The sequence below is a fragment of the Mirounga leonina genome, unplaced genomic scaffold (assembly GCF_011800145.1).
Source record: "Mirounga leonina isolate KUSES-001 unplaced genomic scaffold, KU_Mleo_1.0 Mir_200, whole genome shotgun sequence".
Classification (NCBI taxonomy): domain Eukaryota; kingdom Metazoa; phylum Chordata; class Mammalia; order Carnivora; family Phocidae; genus Mirounga; species Mirounga leonina.
The window spans coordinates 13100244-13124697 of NW_023270503.1; the positions used below are offsets into that span (position 1 = coordinate 13100244).

At 34.1% G+C, this 24454-nt stretch overlaps 1 protein-coding gene across 1 annotated transcript in view; it reads right to left on the bottom strand.

The window, feature by feature from the left end:
- The window catches only part of MED13 (mediator complex subunit 13), a 105654-nt gene that overhangs the window by 39735 nt on the left and 41465 nt on the right, over nucleotides 1–24454 (bottom strand). The window contains exons 9-13 of the mRNA XM_035026690.1: nucleotides 16754–17437; nucleotides 5753–5966; nucleotides 4338–4419; nucleotides 2489–2610; nucleotides 105–195 (exon numbers count right to left, since the gene is read on the bottom strand). Of these exons, the coding sequence (XP_034882581.1) occupies nucleotides 105–195; nucleotides 2489–2610; nucleotides 4338–4419; nucleotides 5753–5966; nucleotides 16754–17437 (1193 nt within the window). The remainder of the gene's footprint in view (nucleotides 1–104; nucleotides 196–2488; nucleotides 2611–4337; nucleotides 4420–5752; nucleotides 5967–16753; nucleotides 17438–24454) is intronic.

Here is a 24454-nt window from a genome sequence, read left to right on the forward strand (position 1 = left end):
ATAAGACTAAAAAGAAGTTAATCTGTGTTTAAAAGAAAGGAGTGTGGAATTTTATTCAGATTAAAAATTTGCAGATTTATCTGGAGCAGATTTGGGAAGCTTACTTATGCAAGATAGTGGGTCCAGATTTCCTGTCTTTGATTCCTTACTGCTGGATTTATCATCTGTTCCATTTGCTGACTTTTTAGATCCAGGCTATTAACAAAAACAAAAACACATTATTTATCTGAAATTTTAAGTCCAATGTGATCCAAGATGGTAATCATTAAGATATAACTTGAAGGTCAAACCCATTCACCAAATATATTATTCTGGTTGTGCCAGAGATAAATATTGGTTATTAGAAAAATTTATAAAGATGTAAAACACTTTTTAGGCAATCAATGAACCAAGATTAATTTGTTTATTTGATAATCCTGCAAATTAACAGAGGGAAAGTTCCTCCAAGACACAGGACCAATACTTCCAGAACACACAGAAGCAAAAATAACCTACCACTTAAAGCCTATTAAAATTAAAAAAAAAAAAAAGGAAACCTGCAATAAGAAGGATTTATAATATCAGAACTGCTTCTTAGTAAAAGATATTCATAAAGCATTTGTCCCCTTAAATAAAACACACTGAAGTTTCCTATATATTCAATCACCCCTCTGAAACCTAATTTATACTTTTATCTTGTTTAATAATCTCCTTACCCTTATAAAAATGCTACAACATGTAAAACAAAGCACAAACTTCAGAAAGATCTCATTTGATAAGTAACAGGATACTAACTAAAAATTAGTTTTAATACATTGAACAAATCGTTTTACCATCTCCAATCTGTCACCAATGTTTTTAGACCTGACGACTTAGTTCCAAGCCTCCTGTTAGCCACTTTGTCATAAATATGTAGACTGAGTTCTAATTACAACCTTTTTACCTCACAAGAGCCACAGCTGATACATGAATGGTAACAGAGAGAAAGCATAAAAGTACCAAAGTATTCAGGGATATAGAATGTAAGTTTATGGGGCGCCTGGGTGGCTCAGTCGTTAAACGTCTGCCTTCGGCTCAGGTCATGATCCCAGGGTCCTGGGATCGAGCCCCGCATCGGGCTCTCTGTTCAGCGGGGAGCCTGCTTCTCCCTCTCCCAGTCTGCCTGCTTGTGTTCCCTCTCTCACTGTCTCTCTCTGTCAAATAAATAAATAAAAAAAATAAAATCTTAAAAAAAAAAAAAAGAATGTAAGTTTATGTATAGTTATATCTGCCTATGTCACTTAAATGAAGACACCAAATGTGCATATATGTGTATATACATATATACATAAATATATATATGCAGGGTGTATGTGTGTATCAATATATACAACAGAGAGGATTAAAAGTGTAATACAGAACAAGAATGACCAAATGTACTATAGAAGTCTCCAAGCTACCTTTATGCAGATGAAAATGGAATTCCCTTTTATGATAATGCAGCACTCAGTTCATTAATTTGCTAGAGACTTGACATTCTAGCAAATCTCATTTTAAATTTTCTTTTATAATCACCTTTCTCTGCAAACGGATGTGCAAAGTTAAATATTTCTCCTTCTGCCTCTTTCATTATTATAGTATATAGCTGTTTTACAATAATGGCTAGAATGCCAATCATATTCAAAAGAAGTAGTATTCCGGGCGCCTGGGTGGCTCAGTCGGTTAAGCGACTGCCTTCGGCTCAGGTCATGATCCTGGAGTCCCTGGATCGAGTCCCGCATCGGGCTCCCTGCTCGGCGGGGAGTCTGCTTCTCCCTCTGACCCTCCCCTCTCATGCTCTCTCTATCTCATTCTCTCAAATAAATAAATAAAATCTTAAAAAAAAAAAAAAAAAAAGAAGTAGTATTCCTTAATAAACTGACAAGGCACACAATTTTAATGTTAATTATTTATTATTTTATGTATGTGAGTCAATCCCAGGGTCATTTCTCAAATGAGAGATCAAAGAACAGGAAAATAATTCTGCTTCCTAAAGACTGCAGAAAAAGAACATATGGTAGAAATTAAGCTTAATCACACATGTCCTTCAAATATAAAAAAATAAAGAAGGGCGCCTGGGTGGCTCAGTCGTTAAGCGTCTGCCTTCGGCTCAGGTCATGATCCCAGGGTCCTGGGATTGAGCCCCACATTGGGCTCCCTGCTCTGCGGGAAGCCTGCTTCTCCCTCTCCCACTCCCCCTGCTTGTGTTCCTGCTCTCGCTATGTCTCTCTCTGTCAAATAAATAAATAAAGTCTTTAAAAAAAAATAATAATAATAAAGAAAAAAAACCCCACAGCTTATAGGTGACACTATGCCAAGACTGCTCAAATGTAAGTTTTAAAAAAAGAAACCAATTAATAAAATTTTATTCCAAAATATTTCCTATTTTTTAGGGCTCAAATGTACTATTCAAGTCACATATCACTTCTGAAAAGTCTATATAAAATCAAGGTAAAGAAATTATAACCTTAACCATTAATAAAATACTCACTGTTAGTTCATCTTCATCAGAATTGAAGAGATTATCAAGGTCAGTATAAGAGACAGCCAGGTCTGAGTCATAAATCAAACTGGTTGATGGAGGACGGGCATGACTAGTAGGGCGTGGAGCATCTATATATGTCAATCACAGTCGATCAGAAAAACAAAAGATTCTACTACTGACCAAATAAGTATTATTCTAGTTATTTAAACTAGATATCTAACTTTAAACTTATAAGAGTATTTTGCAATAAGAAACTATGATTTGCTTAAAATCTAAAAATTTTTTCATAGAAATAAAGTTGCAAATAAACAGTAGTAATTTCTCCAGGAAGCTCACCAAAGGCTATGTAATCCATAACATGGCTAAGTACTCTGATTTTATATATCAAATAAAAAGACATACATTCTTAGGATAACAGTAGACACACACACACACACACACATTTTTATTTTTCTATCTTCCTGAAATGTAAAACAAGCATTGTATGAGGACTAGGTGCTCTGGCTCTTGAGTCAGATGGACTATTAGTAATCTGAATTCCCAACTCTAACACTAATAGAATGACCCTGAGCAAGTTACTTAACCTCTCTGTACCTTAGTAATGGCAAGAATTAAACATGAAAGGACGTAGCTAAAGCACTTTGTCCAGTGCTAGGTACTTAAGTACTCAATAAATATTACCTTTGGTTAAGATTCATTTTAGTTCTAGAATTTTACTTTCCTTTTTCTCCAATTATAGTGGAAAAAATACATGATTACTTAAAAAAAAAATAAATAAAAACACCAATGGAAGTTAAACTCCTCTTACATTCCCACACAAAAAAGCCAAATTTGCAGTTTGGTATATAACCTTCTAAAGCATCCTTGGAATATCAAGTGACTTGAAATAGTCCTCATTTTCAGAAAGAGAAAAGCCACTTTCCAAGTGCCTCTGTATGTCCGTTCTAAAAATTCACTGGAGCACTAATTCTGAAATTTGGTGTAAAAAAAATCATCTAGGGCACTTAGTAAAAACCAAGATCTCCAAGCTCCACCTCAAAAGATGCTCCAGAATGTGGTACGTGGTCTGTATTTTGAGAAAGCACAAAATAGCGATTATACATTCTCTACATCCTAGGGTAGGTAACAGCCCAAAGAACCCAAACTGTTAACTTACCAAGCTACTCAGAATTATCAACTGATTTTGCTTCATTAAAGACCATTTCTTCCTTATTCTTGTTTTTGGTTGCACAGAGCCTGACCCTCTCTATCCCAAATATTAAAACAAAACTTTGTCCCTAAACAAACACCTACAGAAGGACAACTTCCTTTGCCTTCATCAAAAGTTAAATAGATTTTGTTAAAGAAATAATGTGTTGTGTCCGTCTATTCCAAGCACAACAAGCACTAGTCAGATACTTTACTTTCAAAGTGGAGCCTTGGCCTCAGTGGCAAGAACTGTGCCTACATATAATACCTACTTGATAAATATTTGTTAAATTAATAATTTCAGCAACCGTTCTTCTAATTTGAGTGAGAGAGAAAAGGACAACAAAATTATAGTTAAGCCTAATTTATAAGTTTTCAGATCTGAGAGGGACCTTAAGTGATGATCTTTTTAAATCTCATTTTATAGATAAGAACTATTTTTATTTGTGAGAAAGTAAAGTTCCAACAATTGAAAACAGAATTTCTATCACCTCAACTGCTTCTCCCAGTACAAAATAAACAATAAATCTATCATTTTAAGATAGGTACCTCTCCATGAAACATATGAATTATGCAAAAAGGAACACTGTAAGTCCAGTAATATCAAATTAGCTTGTAGTAATAATCCTTCAATGCCATTATTTTTATTAGGAAATAGAAGTTTTACCTTGCTTGATAGAGGGACTAAATAATGACATAGCATCTTCCTCATGTGATAACACTGTTACACTAGATGGCCCATCTTCTACCTGCAAACAGTATTACATATTAGATTGAAATATGTAATTTAAAATAACAAAATCTTCCAACTATTGAGTAACTACGTGTCAAGCATACTGCAGTGTTCTACAGACATACTAATTCCCACAACTAACCTATATAATAAGTACTATGCTCAACTTACAGACAAAAAATAGTGTTAAAGATAACCCAGGAAATATATCTGATAAATAAATAGTGGAGCTGGGATTCCAACAAAAATCTGTCAATTTCCAAAGTGCATGTTCTTTCTACAGTACCTATAGCCTTCCCAGCTACTGCTGTTTTCATATTTACAAAAGGACAAAACTTCAAGTACCGGGCACGGAGTAAGGCTAAAAATTTTGTGAAATGAATTCTCTGTATTAAACTTATTATTGGGTTCTTTTCACAATTTTATAGCTTTTAAATTTCCATATATTGTATTTAAGGCAAAATTCTTATCTAACAGAGTTACCTTGTGCTTAATAGATCCTCTGATTTTTAAAATTTTAATATATATTTCTATATCCTATGCTAAATATATTACTTCAAGGGACACTATAAGTTCTTAACTCACATTTAAAAATATCATATATTTTGTAAACTAAGCATTGTGTATTTTATTGTATTTTTGAAAACTGGCAATTCACCTATAACATATTTTAACTCAGTATCAAAATAGTTTATCTAACTAAATGTAAACAATAAAAAAATCTTTTCTTTATGAGAGACCAGCTATAAAGTCCACACAGCTCTTAAATTTTGTATAATGTGCCTGATTCACCTATTAAAAAAAAAAAAAAAAGTTTTCCTGGGGCACGTGGGTGGCTCAGTCAGTTAAGCGTCCCAACTCTTGATTTTGACTCAGGTCATGATATCAGGGTCATGAGCTTGAGCCCCATGTTGGGCTCTGTGCTGGGCGTGGAGCCTGCTTAAGATTCTCTTTCCGGGCGCCTGTGTGGCTCAGTTGGTTAAGCGTCTCTGCCTTCAGCTCAGGTCATGATCTCAGGGTCCTGGGATCGAGCCCCCCATTAGGTTTCCCTGCTCATCAGGGAGTCTGCTTCTTCCTCTCCCTCTGCCCCTCCCCCTCCCTGCTCCTGCTCTCTCTGATAAATAAAATCTTAAAAAAAAAAAAAAAAGATTCTGTCTCTGCCCTCCCCCCACCCTGGTCCTTCTTGCTCTATCTCTTTAAAAAAAAAAAAAGTTTTCCTAAGTTACAATGATAAATTTTTTTTTTTAATCTGTTCTATTTTAAAAGAAAACAATGAGAAGTGTGGTACCTATATGCAGTGTTACAAATCATCAGTCACCCTTTGGTGTACTTTGATTTCTTTTACTCACCTTATGTTTTTTTACAGCTTCTCTCTCACTATTTTGTCTGTCTTTCTTATCAGGAAAAAGGAATTCCTCATCTCCTTCAACAAATGCATATGGATCGATTTTAGATTCTTGCTCTGCATCAGATGCTATTGCTGAAAGATACTGATTTTTAATTTGATATTGCTGTACTAATTCATCAGAAACTTTTAAAGGTTTCTTACATTGCACCATTAACCTGCATAAAAAAACAAAATTAGAAAATTAATTATATTTATTTTCCATAAAAGCAGAAAAAAATTCCAATATGACTTAAGAATCACGAAGTTTTCAGGATTATTTAGAGATGATCTAACCTGCAATCCTTCATTTTATAAATGAAGAAATCTAAGCATAGAAAGATTATATGATTAAACCTTCAAATTTAGCAATAGAGAAATGAAGCTAAAATCTAAGCCTCCTCTCTATATGTTCTTTCCACCAAAATACACTGTCTTTTGGTAGTCCACTCTGTTCCCAGATCCTCAAATGCATTAACTTGTCCAAATCCATTCACTGAAAGGGACTGGACTGCTCCAGGACAGGAACTCTCAGAATGTGAACTATATGGTGAGACAAGTTTTATACAATTTATACATTTATACAATGAAAGTGATTATCCTTTTCCCACTGCATTAGTGGATAAAGTTATAAAATTTTAAAGACCTGATCTGTTTCACAAAAATAACATTATAACTATTATTAATTCTGACAAGAGGTTTTATAATGGCAAGTTTCAGTGCAAGTACCTTAGAGGCTTTTTTTGATCACTTTGGAAAAATCTATTTTTATATTATCAGCCTTATGGTTTCACATGGTGACTAATAAACATACGTTTTTTTGTATTCTCCTAAAATAACCAATAAAATGACAAAGGACAACAGAATAAGAGAGGAAACAACAGTGAAGTTGGAAAGACAAACTAGTAGAAACTGACAGACCAGAGAAAGTTGAAATCTAAGGTTAAGAGAAAGAAGACACAACAAGCTGATCTGTTCCACCAGAATCCTGGAAAGCATCAGGACTTTTCTATCTCTGAAGACCAGGTTGCTTGGTGAGTGTGAATACTGAATGATTTGATTTTGTTTTGTATAAGATACTTTTTGACTCCCAAATTCATGTTCTCTGTGGTTTGTAAAGCTGAGTTTCCCATGCTGCCAGAAAGCAGCAGCTAGGCTTCTAGTCAGACCATGATCAAAATCCTGCAAGGACTATTTAATTCTGAATAGAAACTAAAGTCCTTGTAATAGCCTACCAAAGCTTTCCATATCTTTCTTTTCTTTTCCTCTCCAACTTCATCTTCTGTTACTCTACTCCTTCCTCTCTCACTCTGCTTCCAAGAACTTTCTTGATGTTCCTCAAATAGGCCAGATATACTGCTGGCTGTTCCCTTTGTTTGGAGCACTCTTTCTTGAAATAGCATGGCCATCTCCCTCACTTCTAAAAGTTTCTGTTCAAATGTCACCTTATGTATGAATCTTCATTTAAAATCGCAAAATGCCCAACTGCCTCAACACTGAACCCCCTTGTCCCGCTCTATTTTTCCACCCACAGCACTTATCTTTAAATATTCTTATATAACTTGCTTATGTTCATTGTTGACTGTCACTCTCAAAGAATGTAAGCCCCTAAATGATGGGGATCTTGTCTTTGTTCACTGAATTATCCCAAATGCCTAGAACAGCACCTCGCACGTTAAAGTTACAAGTATTTCCTAAATGAATACGTCAAATCTAAAAGTCACATAGGATAGAGATGTTGTGGTTGCACTAATAATCCTAAAATACAGTACCTTGTACTTTGAAAATAAGCCATCTTTTATTCATCAGAAAGTGATACTGCTACCACTTATCTGTCCTACAATTTAGGACAAAAAATCCTAAGAGACGTTAAGATTTGGGAATGATGAAGGCATTTCCTAGCTCATAAAATCTTTGAGTGAATGGGATAGATCTTTAAATCTATTCACCAATGCCCAGCACTAGAAGCACTCTATACTCTATAAACGAAGGTTGAAACAGAGGCCATCAAAAAGATAACTGATATTTTCTAAACTTATCATATATCGTTAAGTACCATTTTTATTCCCAATATGCCCTAGATTTATCCCCAAAACTAAAATCCCATGTCTATAAAAACGTTCTTCCATGAGAACATGGTGCTATCTAGTCAACAGGGATATGTTTTACAATTAATTGTTAAAATAGGGCGCCTGGGTGGCTCAGTCATTTAAGTGTCTGCCTTCAGCTCAGGCCATGATCCTGCGTCGGTCTCCCTGTTCAGTGGGGAGCCTGCTTCTCCCTCTCCCTCTGCCCGCACCCCTGCTCATGCTCTGTCTCTAAAAAACCCCACAATTGTTAGAATAGTTCTGTTCTATAAATGAACATTTATTTCTTAAGAGTAGCTTTATACCTTACCATGTTAGACCCTAAATAACTGTTTTTTTGAACTATTAGATTCTAACATAAATACTTTGAAAACAGTTTTTCCATCTACTTTGACATAGATTTTCTTACTTAATACTTAAAAATTAACAAGATAAGACATGAAGGGTATCTTCTCTTTGATGTGCAAATTATGCAGAAAAAAATGGTTTGCTAAGGTAATTTATAGCAAAGGTAGGGCTAGACAGATTTTAAGTACATGTATTCAAATAACTATTCATAGGGGAAAAGTGTAAGATCCCACTACCCCTCCCCACCACCAACCTGAAAGACACTACTACTCTGTGAAGGGCTGAATAAAACAACTCTGTTTTTCATATTAAGTTGTCCTCTGGCAGAAGCAGGAAAACTGCCACACTGTTTATATAGGTAGTTAAATTAGTGTGCAGTAACATTAAAAGGACCAATGCTACTGCATAGGGCTCTATGAAGAATAAAAATGAGTAAACCAAATGCAGTGCCTAAAGACAACTTGTTACTTTATTGAATGGTTCTCACAAACATTGGGATATGCAAAGAATTTAAATGTAGTTAATAATACCAAGAGTATCAAGTCACAACAAATTTTAAAATATAATTTACATTACACATCCTTCTATATTTAAAAATGGTAAGAATAGAAAAAATGGTGATTTTTAAAAGATGCCAGATTAAAAACTCAGTTATTTCATCACTATCCAATTATATAGTATACACATACTTTTGCAAAACAGGAATAACACTTCTCCTTTTCTAAAACAAACTCTCACATATGACCAAATGGTTAACGACAGAGATAGTTTCAATCAGATATAAAGCTAAATATACAGACCAACTAGAAGAGGATTAGGTACAGCCATGAACAGGAAGCTTTGCAAAGCCCAAAGCAAACTGAAATTACTTTTATATTATTAATTGTACCTTTCCTTTTACTATGACAACAGTAACATTCTATCCTAAAAATAATTATATATATATATTTTTTAAAGATTTATTTATTTGAGAGAGAGAGAACGTCTGCGCACATAAGCAGGGGGAAGGGCAGAGGGAGACGAAGAGAATCTCAAGCAGACTCCCCATTGAGCATGGAGCCTGACGAGGGGTTTGATCTCACCACCCGAGAGATCATGACCTGAGCCGAAATCAATAGTCGGGACACTTAACTGACTGAGCCACCCAGATGCCCCTCCTGAAATACAGTTGTAGAGAATTTAACATAGCTCAGAGTAGCACATGCTTTTAGGCCTTTATTCAATCAAAATTTTTCCAGACAAGATATGAAAATATTTTAGGATTGACAATTATAAAAGGAGATAAGCTATAGGAGGAGATGTCAAGGAATAAATGAATTCAATAAATATCAAAAATCCTCTATTTTCTTTAATGGTACCTTTTCTAATACCAGCTCCAATCTTCAGAATCAATCCTTAAATGGAGTCAAGCTTGCTGTCAAAAGTATAGCTTTATTGTAGTAAGACACCAAATAAGATTTACTTAAAAAGATTTAGAATACAGTAAATCAAAGGTTTATTTCATCATAGACTTCTATGAAACAATTCAAAACAATTAGAAACTAACTTTTAGAGGGCAAATAACACATCCTATAAACTATTTAACATATACAATAAAAATTGGGTATATCACTAATACAACATAGGAGCTAGTTCTATTGATGAATGGTATGGTTAAAATATCCTGATGTATGTAGCCTTACTACCAAACAAGACATGATACAAATATGCTCAAGTATAGTTCGTCCTTTCTCAGGGTTTAGAAATGTTTCCCTCTGAATCAGAATAGAAGACTATTTTAAGCAATCACAAATACTACTAGAACTAAGTGCTAAACATTTGAAAAATGATATTAAAAACTGTAATGTTTCTTTGCAGAAACTTCGCTATCTTTAACTTATAAGGTCTTAAAAGCCACTATTCTAAAATAGATGCTACCATTAACTAATAGAGAAACTAAAAATAACTAGAAGCAAAAAGAGGATAGCCACAGATGTGTATACCGTGTGTGTAGGCTATGCTATGTGCCACCCCAACCTCTCTCTCTCTCCTTGAACAAATTCTAAAAAATTAAAAAAGGAATTTTGCTTTAAAATAGTTGCTAAAAAATCTGGCATCAACTGCTGCACACTGACAGAGTCTAAGAATAGGGAAGGTGCTAGAAATGATGAATCCTATTACTCTGTACTAGTCAGGCAGCCAACACCACCTAACATTAATTAGAAAAGCCAAGAGTATTGTTTTCTTTTGTTTTTCCACCTATTATGGAAGCACAGTGCCACCCTTTAACAGCAATCAATGGAAAAATTTATACGAAAGGGAAACAGTTTTCACTTAACATAAATAAAACAAACCTCCAAATTTCTCCATCACTTTCTAAAAAGACACACACCTGTAAAAGTAAATTTTTATTTAAAAAATGTTTCTTTTTAAATTTCTACTGATACATTCTTGCCTCTCTTTGCCTCTGTATTACTCCAACTGGGTTAATGTAAGTTTTCTCCTAAGCTTTAGACACTTGACAACTGCCTGACTGCATCTTTAAGCAGGCTCCTAAAATGAATTCACAAATTTACAACATATATGTACTACAAGCACATAGTTAGAAGTCATATTGTACACTAAGGCATAACTGAGACATATAAATTTCTCAATCCCTCTCCTTCAAGATAACAAGGGGTTAACAGTTTCTTTCACTTTAAAAAAAATTATAAAATTAAGCTTAAGATCTAGTCTAAAGTAAGTAAAAAAGTAGAAAAGAAGCATTCAAATCTGTTTCTCCTCCTCTTTCCCTCATAATTAAATATGCTGGTCTCTAACTCTTCTATTACTCCCCTACTTTAATATTCAATGGGCTGTAAAGTTCTTCAGTCTACTCTATATCCACAAAATCCATACATCCCTAATGATCTCTTTCTAATTTTCCTTGGGCCCTCAATTACCTTATATCTGAGCTATTCAAGATGTCCAAACTGATGTCCTTTCATACATATATATCTCTTCGTTTAAACAATCTTTCAATAATGCTACTTGGTTAATATTTCTAAAATCCTTTTTTTCCAAAACCCTGTTATTTTATCTACCTCAAAAAAAGCTTCCTACAGTGCCCCTATCATCTCAAGGATAATACATTAATACATAAGCTTATAAACAATATTCTGCTATTCCATTATATAGCCCTACCCCACATTTCATGTCTCCTTTCTTATCATGACATACCAAATTAGTAAGCAACACCAGATAATCTATCCATACCAAACTACATAAAGCTTCTGGATTTCATGAACGGAATTAAATTATTCTTTATTCTGGTTCTCCATCCCTAATATATTTTATGTATACTTCTATCAGAGAATTTAATGTTATTTTCCATTAGATTACAATTTCATTTAGGGCCAGGACTAAATTTATTTTATACTCTGACAGTGCCTTACAGCATCTTGCATATTAGAGAAACTTCAGTTTTATTCAAACTGATAAAATATATCTTTGAGGAACATGAATTTAAAAAGGGTGAAAAGAGGGGCGCCTGGGTGGCTCAGTCGTTAAGCATCTGCCTTCGGCTCAGGTCATGATCCCAGGGTCCTGGGATCGAGCCCCGCATCGGGCTCCCTGCTCATGCGGGAAGCCTGCTTCTCCCTCTCCCACTCCCCCTGCTTGTGTTCCCTCTCTCGCTGTATCTCTCTCTGTCAAATAAATAAAATCTTTAAAAATAAATAAATAAATAAAAAGGGTGAAAAGAATATAGGAGTTACAACAGCCACCTAATTAACTGCCATATATTTAAATACACTTTCAAAACTTAAGAGTATGGAAAAAGATTAGAAATTTACAATGTCTAATAAGAATTCAGAAATTTATTTATATAAAAAAATCTAGGCTTCTGAATGGATTACTCGGACTAGAAAAGATCATATCTTTAAAGCTATACAATGCTTCTATAAAAAATTTAAGGTTAAATGCCACTGAGAGAATATTAATTAATAGAATTTATTTTAATGGCAGGGGTATCATCTGACTGATGATCCTCATGACATCCTATCTCAAGTAACATTAATAGCAGGACCAGAATCACTAAGTTATCCAAACAAGATCCTTTAAACATATGAAACAAAACAAAACTTCTGCTTTGGCACAATGCAAACACTAAAGCCAATGCCAGGTATTTTACTGAATAATAAAATAGTATGGGGAATGGGGAATCTCCCTAGTAAAACTAATCAGTAAACAGGTTTGGCCTATCTAATTTAATAATTTATTCTAGAGCTCAAATTTCTGTTAAAAATGATTCATGATATTAAAGCACTTCAACACTATTACTATTTGGGGCTTTATTGTACTATATATATATATGGTAGGATACTTAGCAGCATCCCTCCAAATAGCAGCACACCCCATGTTGTGACAATCTAAACTGTTTCTAACACTGCCTAATGTCACCTGAAGGTAAGTGGGGGAAAAAGAAGCTGCCCCAATTGAGAAACTACAGCCATAGAACAGTTAACTACAAAAGGAAAGAATAAAACCAAAAACTTGTAACCTATCAAGTATAGAACTATATCCATAAATGTTTTAGTTCATATTTCAAGCAGCTAAGCTGAGGGTTGACTTTTTTTGTGTTATTTTTCATAGTCTAATCTACTATAATAATAAAAAGGATTCATCTAAAAATAAATTGTGACACAATACACATTTTCGTAACTAATAAAACCAAAACAATACTCACATGAGACACAGAATTAAAAAAAACAATCCTTTTATTCAGTCTTTTCCTTTCTTTTTATGAAGCAGGAAAAATGGTGACCAGGAACAGACAGAAGCATGTTATTTCCTTAATTTACATAATCATGACCCAGCACCATTCTACTCTGCATGCTACCTTTCTACATTATGCTTCTTCCTTCTCATTCTTATTCAGTGAGAAAAATGTCAAATAATTTCAGAATGGATTCTAAATTAAACTGTATTAACTTCTAAGAGACCTTCATTTCATTTCACTTACAGATGTTCATGCACACAAGCAGCTAATACACTTATTTAAAGTTATGGCTAGGACTCTTGGATCTTATGAATATGATATGCCCATAAAAACTCACCCTTTAAGTTTATAAAACTAAAAATATTCACAATGCTACATTTTATATACATTAAATAAGCAAATATAATCTAGAAAAAAACAAGTTTTAAATCATAAAGTAACCCTAGGGCCATATTGTTGTTTCATTTATTCAAACATCTGCTCAATGTCTGCTGTGGACCTAAAATTGTTCTGGGGGGTGTGGGGGTGTGGGTGTGTGTGTGTGTGTGCGTGTGTGTGTGTGTGTGTATGCTGGAGGAACACAGCAGTAAACAAGACAGAGTCCTTGCCCTCATACAGCTTACATTTTAATTGGGAAAAGATCATTAACAAATACATAATGTAATTTCAGGTGATATATATAAAGAAAAAATGAAAGCAGTGTACAAGATAGGCAGTGATTTAGGAAGTGAAGAAAAGCCATAGTTTAGATAAAATGGTCAGGAAATACTTCCTGAGAAGGTAACTTTTCAACAGGGCTAAATAAGAAGGGGTGAGCTGTTTCCCCATCTGTAATACAATTCTAAAGGTCATTAGGAATGAGGTTGGCTTTCTGAAGGAATAGCAAGAAAGCTGATGTCATGAAATCAGGAAGCAAATAGGAGAGGAGTAAATAAGAGTGAAGAACTAGCTAGGCAGGAACTGGGTAGAACCTTACAGATGAGGAAAAAGTTTGGATTTTATTCTAAATGTAAAGGGAAACTACTCAAGGGTTTTAAAAGGAAATGAGTAACCTAACATTTAACTTATAATGATCATTCTACTGTGTATAGAATATATGTAGCGAAGTCCAGAAACAGAAAGACCAACAGTAGTTTCAGACAAGAGTTGAGGAATTTTATATTACATCCAGCACAAATAACATTAAGATCTTTTGAGATTTGTTTCCAAGGCATCATTTGCTTTCAAGAGACCTCCTAACTATTAAATAATCTAGTTTTCTTCCATGATCATAAGGATATCCTAAAGTCCCTAAATTTCAAATCCAGATTAATTTCAATTAAAAAAAAAATACTAGAATACTTTAAAGATTCAAAGAGCTAGATAAGGCACACAGGTTTACTAAAATAATAAAGAATATTAAAAAAGAATAAATCTAACAGTAAGGAAAATGGGAGAGGCTACAAATGGGCCAGACATTTTACTTAGTCTCAGGGAAGCTCAAAATCAATGAAACACAGCAGAGAAAGGTCATGGCCTAGAATATGCAAGAGGGGGCTATAGGCAACCTACATAAACAACAGGAGAGCTAACTCTCAAAAAAAATCAGAGGAAATTTGGACCTGTATCTCCACACAGAATTGAAAAATAAGAGCTGAAAATGGAGGAATAAGAAGAGTTCCTTCTCTAAGAAAATGAATAAGCTACCTGGTAAAGACCCAATTATCTGACATCCTCTTCATTCTGGAATTTAGGTACCAGGCCTCCCCTCCAAATCATCCCCACCAAGGTTATCATAAAGCAGTGTACGGAATTAATACACAGTATATACTAAATTATTTACTGAATGAGTAGGGACCGCCAATCAGCTCCCCTATTCCTTCATTCTAAAATGTGTATGAAGAGGGGCACATAGGTGGCTGAGCCAGTTAAGCGACTGATTCTTGATTTCAGCTCAGGTCATGATGTCAGGATTGTGAGATTGAGCTCCACACTGCCCCCCTCCCCCGACCCCACACTGGGCTTGGGTTCCGTGCTGGGCATGGAACCTGCTTAAGATTCTCTCTCTTCCTCTCCCCCTCCCCCTCTTTCTCTCTCCCTCTTTCTTAAAAAAAAATTGTATGAAGAAATAATTATAAAAAAGTGATAAAAGCAGCACAGTAAAAAGATGAAAATAAAGTAATTCTAAAGAAAAAAATTATAGAACATTAAACAAGGGGATGATATTTTTTAAAAAGTTTAGAAATAAGAAAACATGAGCAACAAATATTAAGACTTCAAGAAAGGGTTAGAAGAAATTGAGGAATCCCCTTAGAATACAAAGGAAAAAAATAGATGGAAAATGAGAGAAAATACAGAAATTCAACATATGAATTACAGAGGTTCCACAGAGAATGGAGGAAAAAAGCAGATATTATCCAAAAAGAGAACTTCCCAGTAGCAAGACAAAAAAAGACTTCAAACTGAACCAGCCCACCGCAAATGCCCAATACAAAGAATGAACAAAAGATCACTACACCTGCACATATTCTTGTGAAATTTTAAAATTCTAAACTAAAGAGAAGACCCTAAATATTTTTGCTGACAGCAGACTAATAGAGAAGAAATATAATCTTTGCACACTACTTGGTCTTGCACTGGTAAGAAGACAGACAGTTTTAATGAATATAATGGTGTTTTGTTCGTTGATTTTCACCTTTCAGAAAAATCTATAGATAAAAGTGCAAAAGACTTATGGGACAGAACATAAATTTAATCAGAATAACATAGTAAAGGGAGACCCAAAAAATCTTCCCACCCAAAGCATGTCACACATAAAGTGGACAAAGGCAATCCATAGAACGGAGGAAGATACCTGTAACACATGTAACTAATATAAGATTAAGAGCCAGAACATGCAAAGAATTGGGGGGGGAAAGGGAAAGAAAAATAGACTAAAAAATATGATATACAGACAGTTCACAGAAGAGGAAATCTTAATGTCCAATGAACATTTTAAATGATGCTTAATCTTGCTAGGAATCTGGAAAACACGTATTAAGACAATAAGATGCCATTCTGTATACAGAAGATTAGCCAAATTAAAAGTCTCATAATACCAAACACTGAGGAAACTACCATTCTCATACTCTGCTGGTTGATGAGGGTGTAAACCAGTACTGGTGGAGAGCCAACCTGGCCAACGACCCTTAATGCAGAATATGGACATATCCCAAGGCCCAGCAATTCCGTTTTTAAACATATTCCCTAGAGAAATCTTATACAAATACACAAGGACATGTGTACAAAAAAGTTCACTGCTACATCCTATGTAACTGGGAAAAAACTGAAAATAACCAACATGTCCATCTTTAAGAAAGTAGATAAATTACGTATTATTCATAACAAAGAAACACTATAAAGCAATTAAATGAATTAACTAGAGCTACACGTATAAAAACATGTATAGAACACCAAATTTAGGACAGAGAAAGGAAAAATGGAAGAAAAACAGTACACAGGAGTTCTAATTATATGCAAAATCCTTAAGTTGGTTGATGGACAAGTGATATTATTTTCTCCACTTTTTTGTGACTAGTATTTCAAAATAAAGAGGTTCCCTGAGGAAAAAACACAGTAAAGAAGTTATGTAAAACTAATATTTATATTTATAAATATATGTTTTATTTATAATAATATATTATATATGATAATATATTAATAATAATATAATGATAAAATCCTACCCTGAAACCAATTCTGGAGTCCTAGTATCAAGAACTTACATCATTTCTACCCTTAAATTATAAATAGTGACTATTAAAAAAATACATACTCTGTAACTGATGTTACACTTTCCTGTCCAAAAGGTCCAACTGGATCATCCTTGAATTTATCACTTGGAAGCTGAGGTGGTAAAAACTCTACATCTTTTTTCTTTGGGACCTTGTAATACTTCCAGGCTATATTAGCTTCATCTTCTTCCAAGTTTACTGCTGTACCAACATACATTGTAGGTTCTACAGCTTCCTGGAATTGAGCTGGGAAAGACTGGGATAAACCGTCTATCCTATCTTCCATTGGTTTAGAAGGAACCAAGGGATCTGGTGTTGGCATTTGATAAAAATGTTGACTTTGAGGAGTTGAAGGTGTTTTAGTCACTCCCTCATCAACCACGTCACATGGGTGAGGACTAAGTGGAGGTGGTTGAGGTGAATTTGCCATTTCGGTGCCATGCATCTGAGGAGTCTTTGCTACATCATTAGTTCGGATGTTTGAAAATCTCACTTGACTATCTGGAGCAGAAATCACAAGTCTTTGGCTAGCTGAATCTGTATCCATGCCAACATCATCACTAACAGATATACGATGGTGAAAAGGAGTCAAGGGGCGTTTCTGTGGTTTTTCACTCTTTTCTTGTTTTTCATTGGTCTTGTGCTTAGGAAGTACTTGTTGTTGCTGACTTAAAGATGGTGCCTGTCCTTGTTGCCCAGGATTTCTCGGTTTGAGATTTTTGTGCCTAAAAAGTTAAAAGAAAGGTTTAACTTTTATCATATTGCTATTACATCAAAGTACACAAGTTAACACTATTAGACAGTCATATATTTGTTCTTTTACATATAAATCTACAAGTAAATGATTTGAATTTACAGGGAAAAAATACTTTGTTCAGCAACCTGAAGCTAAGAACTGCAGAAAGATTCGTAAGAGCCAATTATCTTCTCATTTAATAGCTATGTGATTAGATAACCAAAGATGATTTACCTTACGTAACCTAAATATTTTAGTATCTGAATAGAGATAAAATTCTAGTTATTTTAAGATAAAAAAAGTATAGAAAGATCTGAAATTCATTTATGAATGTACCTGATATTTCAGAATAATTGTTATAAATCAATGGCTTGGCTGAGCTCACAATCATCATCTACAATCCTACAGTAGCCTGCCAAAAAACTTACTCTACAGAAACAAAGTTAAATCATTCTGGATAGCACTGCAACTGTCTGATGGACCCCACATAGGATCCCACCTTCCTTCTCCCAAGGCTTACCACTACAGAAAGAGAATCAGCTAACTAGAAAAGAAAATGCCTAAAAGAATTATTTTCCTCATAATGTGAAGCAATTCTGAAACTGAAAAACTTAAAACTATATACCTAAAAACCTAGTAATTTTGTTCAGAGTTTAAGATTTCTTTAAGTGTAGTAAAAGTACTGTGCACCTTGAGATTTCTAAACTCAACTGACAGTAATGTATATTAACATATTTTTTTAACTAAGAAACTAGGCAAAAAATGTGGAGGAATACGAAGTAAAAGCATTCAGTATTCATTAGTTTTTTAAGTTTTAAAACTTACTTTATTAATGGTTTTGTTATATCAGAGATAACCAAAAAGAGTATGAAAAAGCAACTGTAGGTACTTTTTTGAAGAACCCTCTCTATTCAGGGAATAGCTGAACATCCTTCTGTACAGTCTAGGACATATTATATGCACAGGGGAAAAAAGCATGGAAGTTATCAAAGAAAACTGGAATTATGTCAAAAAGACACAGGAAAAATTCACCATTAACCTGGGAACAAAATCAAAGACATTATAAGAAAAGGAAATCATAGAACAATATCCCTCAAGAATATAGATGTAAATCATTAACAAGATATTAGCAATCCAATAATATATAAAAGGATAATACATTATGACCAAATAGTATCTGTCCCAGGAATATAAGGTATAACATTCAACAGAAACATTATTCATCACATTAACAGAATAATAGAGAAAACCATATAGTTATCTCAAGTACAGAAAAACATATGGCAAAATTCAACACATAATTCATTATAAAAAGACTCAAAATGCAGACTAAAACTTAATCTGATAAAGGACATCTATGAAAAACAACTAATGATACTTAATGATAAAAGACTGAATAATTTATCCCTAAAACTGGGAACAAAGTAAAAATACTAACTCAACATTTCTATTCAATAACTGTATTGAAAGTTTTAGTTTATGTAGTAAGAAAAAGAAAGATTTCAAAGAAAGAAGAAAAACTATTTATAGTAAACATGGTAAACTTTACAATGAGGGGTCAGGCTGATCATCACCTTCTCAATCTTAACCAATAATTAAAAGTGGAACAACCAGACATTTGTTTTCTGATGTGACACAATACAAAGCAACACAGCACCACCTATGAAGTATTCTCCTCAAAAATACTGAACCTGAGGGGTGCCTTGGTGGCTCAGTCGGTTGAGTATCTGACTCCTGATTTCAGCTCAGGTCATGATCTCAGGGTCCTCAGACTGAGCCCTGTGTCAGGCTGTGTGTGCTGGGCGTGGAGCCCACTTAAGATTCTCTCTCTCCCTCCCCCCACCCCTGCCACGGCTCACACGTGTGCTCTCTCTCTCAAAAATAAAATTAAAAAATAAAATAAAATAATTTTTAAAAATTGAACATGAATGCATTAAGCCTTTAGATCAGCACTGTCCAACAAAAGTTTCTGTAATGACGGAAATGCTCTATAAGTGGCTACTGAGGACCTGATATGTGGCTAGTTCAACTGAGAAACTGAATTTTTAAGTGTATTTAAATCCAAATACTTTAAATAGCCACTAGTGGTTACTAACATAGATAGGACTGGACAGCACAGCTCCAGAACTAACTTCTATTTACAGAAATGCAACGGATAAAGGAAGAAATTAAATGGCACTAAAAGAACAAGTTACAATATATGACAAATTGAGAAATCCAGAATGAGGAACATTCCACAGGATAACTGACATAGCTTCTCCAACCAAGTCAATGGCATAAAAATGGGATAGGGGATTACAAGAGAGACCCAGAAGACTTAACAACCAAATGTATACGCCCTGTCTAGATCCTCGTCAAACAAACCAACTACAAAAAGACATTTCTGAGACAAATCTGTAGAGGATATGAGATGATACTAAGAAAATACTATTCTTTTTATTAGGTGTGATAATGGAATTATAGTTATGTAAGAAAATAAGAAAATATTAATAATTTATAAAAATTAAAATATTAGAGTTGCATACTGAAGGAGTGAAATGATACCTCAGATTTGCTTTAAAAATCTTCAGCAAGGTGTGCCTGGGTGGCGCAGTCAGTTAAGCACCTGCCTTTGGCTTAGGTCATGATCTCAGGGTCCTGGGATTGAGCCTGTTCAGCGGGGAGTCTGCTTCTCCCTCTCTCTCTGCCCCTCCCTCAAAATTTTATACGTGCTCTGTCTCTTGCCCTCTCAAATAGATAAATAAAATCTCTTAAAAAAAAAACACTTCAGCAAGAGTACAGCATAGGGGAATGACGAAATAAAGTATTATATCTTCATAGTATTACGGAGTAGTATAAACTTAAAAGAAACACAGACGGGGGGGGGGGGCTGTATGGCTCAGTTGGTTAAGCAACTGCCTTCAGCTCAGGTCATGAACCCAGGGTCCTGGGATCGAGCCCCGCATCAGGCTCTCTGCTCAGCGGGAACCCTGCTTCTCTCCCACTCCCACTCTCCCACTTCCACTCCCTCTCCCACTCCCCCTGCTTGTGTTCCCTCTCTCGCTGTCTCTCTCTCTGTGTCAATTAAATAAGTAAATAAAATCTTAAAAAAAAAGAAAAGAAAAGAAACACAGAGTGGGGTCTATATGTGCTAAGAGAAAAATACCCACGATTACTGTTTATCAAAATAAGCAAGTTGCAGAACAGTATACATAGCATGATTCCATTTGTATGAAAGAAAGCAGGCAGATCTATAAACATATATAGGAGAGGGAACTCAGTTTTTAATTTTATTTCATGTGCATTACTTGAATTCAAATTTAGCATTTAAAGAATTTTTAATAAAAAATTGGTCATTAAAAAACAAGCAGTAGTTTATTCCAATGTAGAATAATCCCTTCTCTGAACATCCTTTGAATACTTCCATGACAAGGCCCACATTACCTTGTAAGGAAATGCATCCCATTGTTAAATAGCTCCAGTTGTTAAAAAAAAAATAATTTTTAAAAAAAATTTTTATTTAAGTAATCTATCCCCAGTGTGGGGCTCAAACTCATGACCCCAAGATCAAGAGTCCCAAAAAGCCAGCTAGGCACCCTGTTAAAAAATTGGTTTTTTTTTAGAATAGAAACTTCCCTTTTCTGTATCTTCCAGCCATTAGTCCTAGTTCTATTTCTAAACTTACGCTAACAATGGTATCCACAATCACACTGACTACTAGAAACTCAAAATGTGTCTAGTTCAAATTGAGATGTGCTACAAGTGTAAAATGTAAACCAGTTTTTGAAGACATGAAAAAAATGATGCCAAGTATCTCAAAATTTTATACTGATACGTCAAAATAATCATTTTAGATAAACCAAGTTCAATAAAATGTTAAAATTTTTACAAATCTTCAATAAGAAGAGGTCTAAATGAAGCAAATTTAGTAAGTAAATATGGATGGCTGCTATATAAGAGTGTACGATCCAATTTTACCTTTCTGCATGTATGAAATTTTTCACAACAGAACAAGGTAGAACTAAAATGCAAAAAACAACAACAGAGAAAATAACTGGAGCAAGATTAAAGTGTCTAAAGGTCCTTTTATGTTCCATAAAGAAAACAGACATAAAGATTAACTTTAGATTTGACAGAAAACAAATGCAATAAATGCTTGATTCAATTTACAGAAGAGTAAAAATAGAGTATCTGACGTCTAAGCCAGCTAAAGAAAAGAAAAAAAGGATGATAGGCAACAGTAACAGCAGGATAGGGGAAGGAAAGCAAAAGAAAAAAACGGAAAAAAACAAAACAGAAGGCGGCAAGAATAAGTAGATACCATGACAGTTTTTATTCATTTATTAATTATTCAAATATTTTAGTGTCTACTTCAAAAGTCCTCAAAATATGGTTCACGGACTCTTTCAGGGGTAGTATGGGGTTCAAGCCATTATCATAATAGCATCAAGACATTATTTGCCTTTTTCATTATGTTGATATTTACAATGATGTTACAAAAGCAAGGGACAGTAAAACTGTTGGCAACCAAACATGAATCAAAACAGTGGTACTATTAGTAGTAAAACTGTGTTCTTTACCACCATACACTCAATTTTTTTTAAAGCCAGTTTCACTTAAGAATGTCCTTCAAAAGACAGTAAAATGAGTAATTTTTATTAAAGTTCAATCTTTGCATACACAGCTTTTCATATTCTATGTAAAGAAATAGGAGGGGCACCTAGCTGGCTCAGTCAGTAGAGCATGTGACTCCTGATCTCATCAGGGTCATGAGTTCTAGCCCCACCTTGGTTGCAGAGTTTACTTAAAAAATAAAAACGACTTAAAAAAAAAATACACATAAAGCATTTTTGCTACATATTAAAAACAACAGCTGATTTAAGGGAAAGTCTTTATATAACTGAGTTGCAAGCTAAAGTAGCCATTTTTTCATGGAACACTATTTTCATTTAAAAAACCAATAATTGACTGATAAATCTTAGTTGCTCAGATCTGGTTATTTGGCAGACTTGGTTATTTGGGTCTCAAAAATGAACAAAATGAGTTTGTCATTTTAAGGAAGAACAAATAATTAAATGTGAGCTTTTAAGTAAGAATAAGAATTTGGGAAATTTTATCTGTAGCAATAAGCTTCACAACTTCCCAATATTAAAAAAGATTTTTCTGATGAGATCATTGGTGATATTAACAAGTTCAACTTTTTTTATACCATACAACAAAATGTGCTAACATTCAAGAATCCACATAATGCAGTGACTTCCTATTTTCCAAATGATGAATGATGTTACAAAATCATGCATTAAGTAAAAGATCCATCTAGTTATTATGGAATATAAGAATTTGATTAATATGGGCTTCAGATTACACATTAAGACTAACCTTTAAGAAACTACCACTTGTCAAATTTTGGTGTAGTATCAAAGCACATCTACTATTACCTGAAAAAGCTATTAAAATAAACTCTTTCCCTTTTCCTGCATAGCTATGTGAGGCTGGATTTTCTTCACATACTTTAACTAAGACAATATGCACAAAAGATTGATTGCAGAAGCAGATGAGAATCCAAATACCTTCTATTAAGCTAAACATTGAAGAGATCTGCAAAACTGTACAATAATGCCACTCTTCTAGGTTTTGTTTGCTTTGAAAAATATACTTGATTTCTATAAAAGTATTTTATTCATGTTAATATGTACTGGGTTTTTTGTTATTTTTTAATTAAATAGAACTTTAAAATTTCACTAACATATGGGACACCTGGGTAGCTCAGTCAGTTAAGCGTCTGCCTTCAGCTCAGATCATGATCCCAGGTTCCTGGGATGGTGTCCCGCATCAGGCTCCCTGCTCAGTGGGGAACCTGCTTTTCCCTCTCCCTGCCGCTCCCCCTTACTTATTCTTTCTCTTTCTGTCAAATAAATAAAATCTTTAAAAAACAAATTAAAAATATAAATAAAATTTCACTAAAATAGATATAAATAGATGTAACCCACATAAATAAAAGCACTCTGGGATTCTCAATAATTTTTAAGAGTATAAGTGAGTGATGAGACCAAAAGTTAAGATTAATCAAGTTATGCAAGGCACTAAGGAGAGAGAATATCTCCAATAATCTGAGGGGAACTATTAGGTTATATTCCAAGTATATAAGGAATGTGAAAAGTACACAGCCATAGGTTCATTTACCCTTCTATAAGGGCAAGAAACTATTAATTTGGAAATATACTAATAGCAGTGGCTCTCTAAAAATTTGGTAACATTACATCATAGCCCCTTTCTTCTTTATGGACACTTGCCTTTTTTTAATTATTATTAACATATATTATTTGTTTCAGGGTACAGGTCTGTGATTCATCAGTCTTACACAATACACAGTATGGACACTTTCTTTAAAGTTAGTCTCCTAAATTTAGGGGCACATGGGTGGCTCAGTCGGTTGAGCACCCAACTTTTGGTTTCGGCTCAGGTCATGATCTCAGGGAGTCTGCTCAGGATTCTCACTCTCCCTCTCTAAAAATAAATAAATCTTAAAAAAAAAAAAAGCTAGTCTCCTTTAGAGAAAACAACTGAATTTCATAAAAGAATTCAACTAATTTGGGAAATTGTCCTAAAAAAGAAGTTGTGTTCTTAAAGCAAAATCCAACAGAATGATCCCTTTAGATGCGTCTTCCTACTGATTAAAGTTCCTAATATTTTAGTGTTAACATTTGAAATTTATTTTATCACTTTCTATTTATATAGCTTGCTAAGTGCTAATTTTCTTAAGAACACTCTATCACACTAAAGCTTAATTTCAATAAACATGCAATATTTAACGTCATTAATAATTGAAAAAAGCCAATTAAAACAATTTTATGCTTTTCACTTACTCTAGTAGAAAGAAAATAATTTTGAGAACCGTTCTCAGATCAGTGAAAGCACAAGAAAAACCAGCACTTCTATATATAAAATGTGGGAGTAAAATTGGTAGGATCTTTTTGAATTCACAAGTATTTAAATAGCCCCCTCTCCCACAACTCTGTATCACATC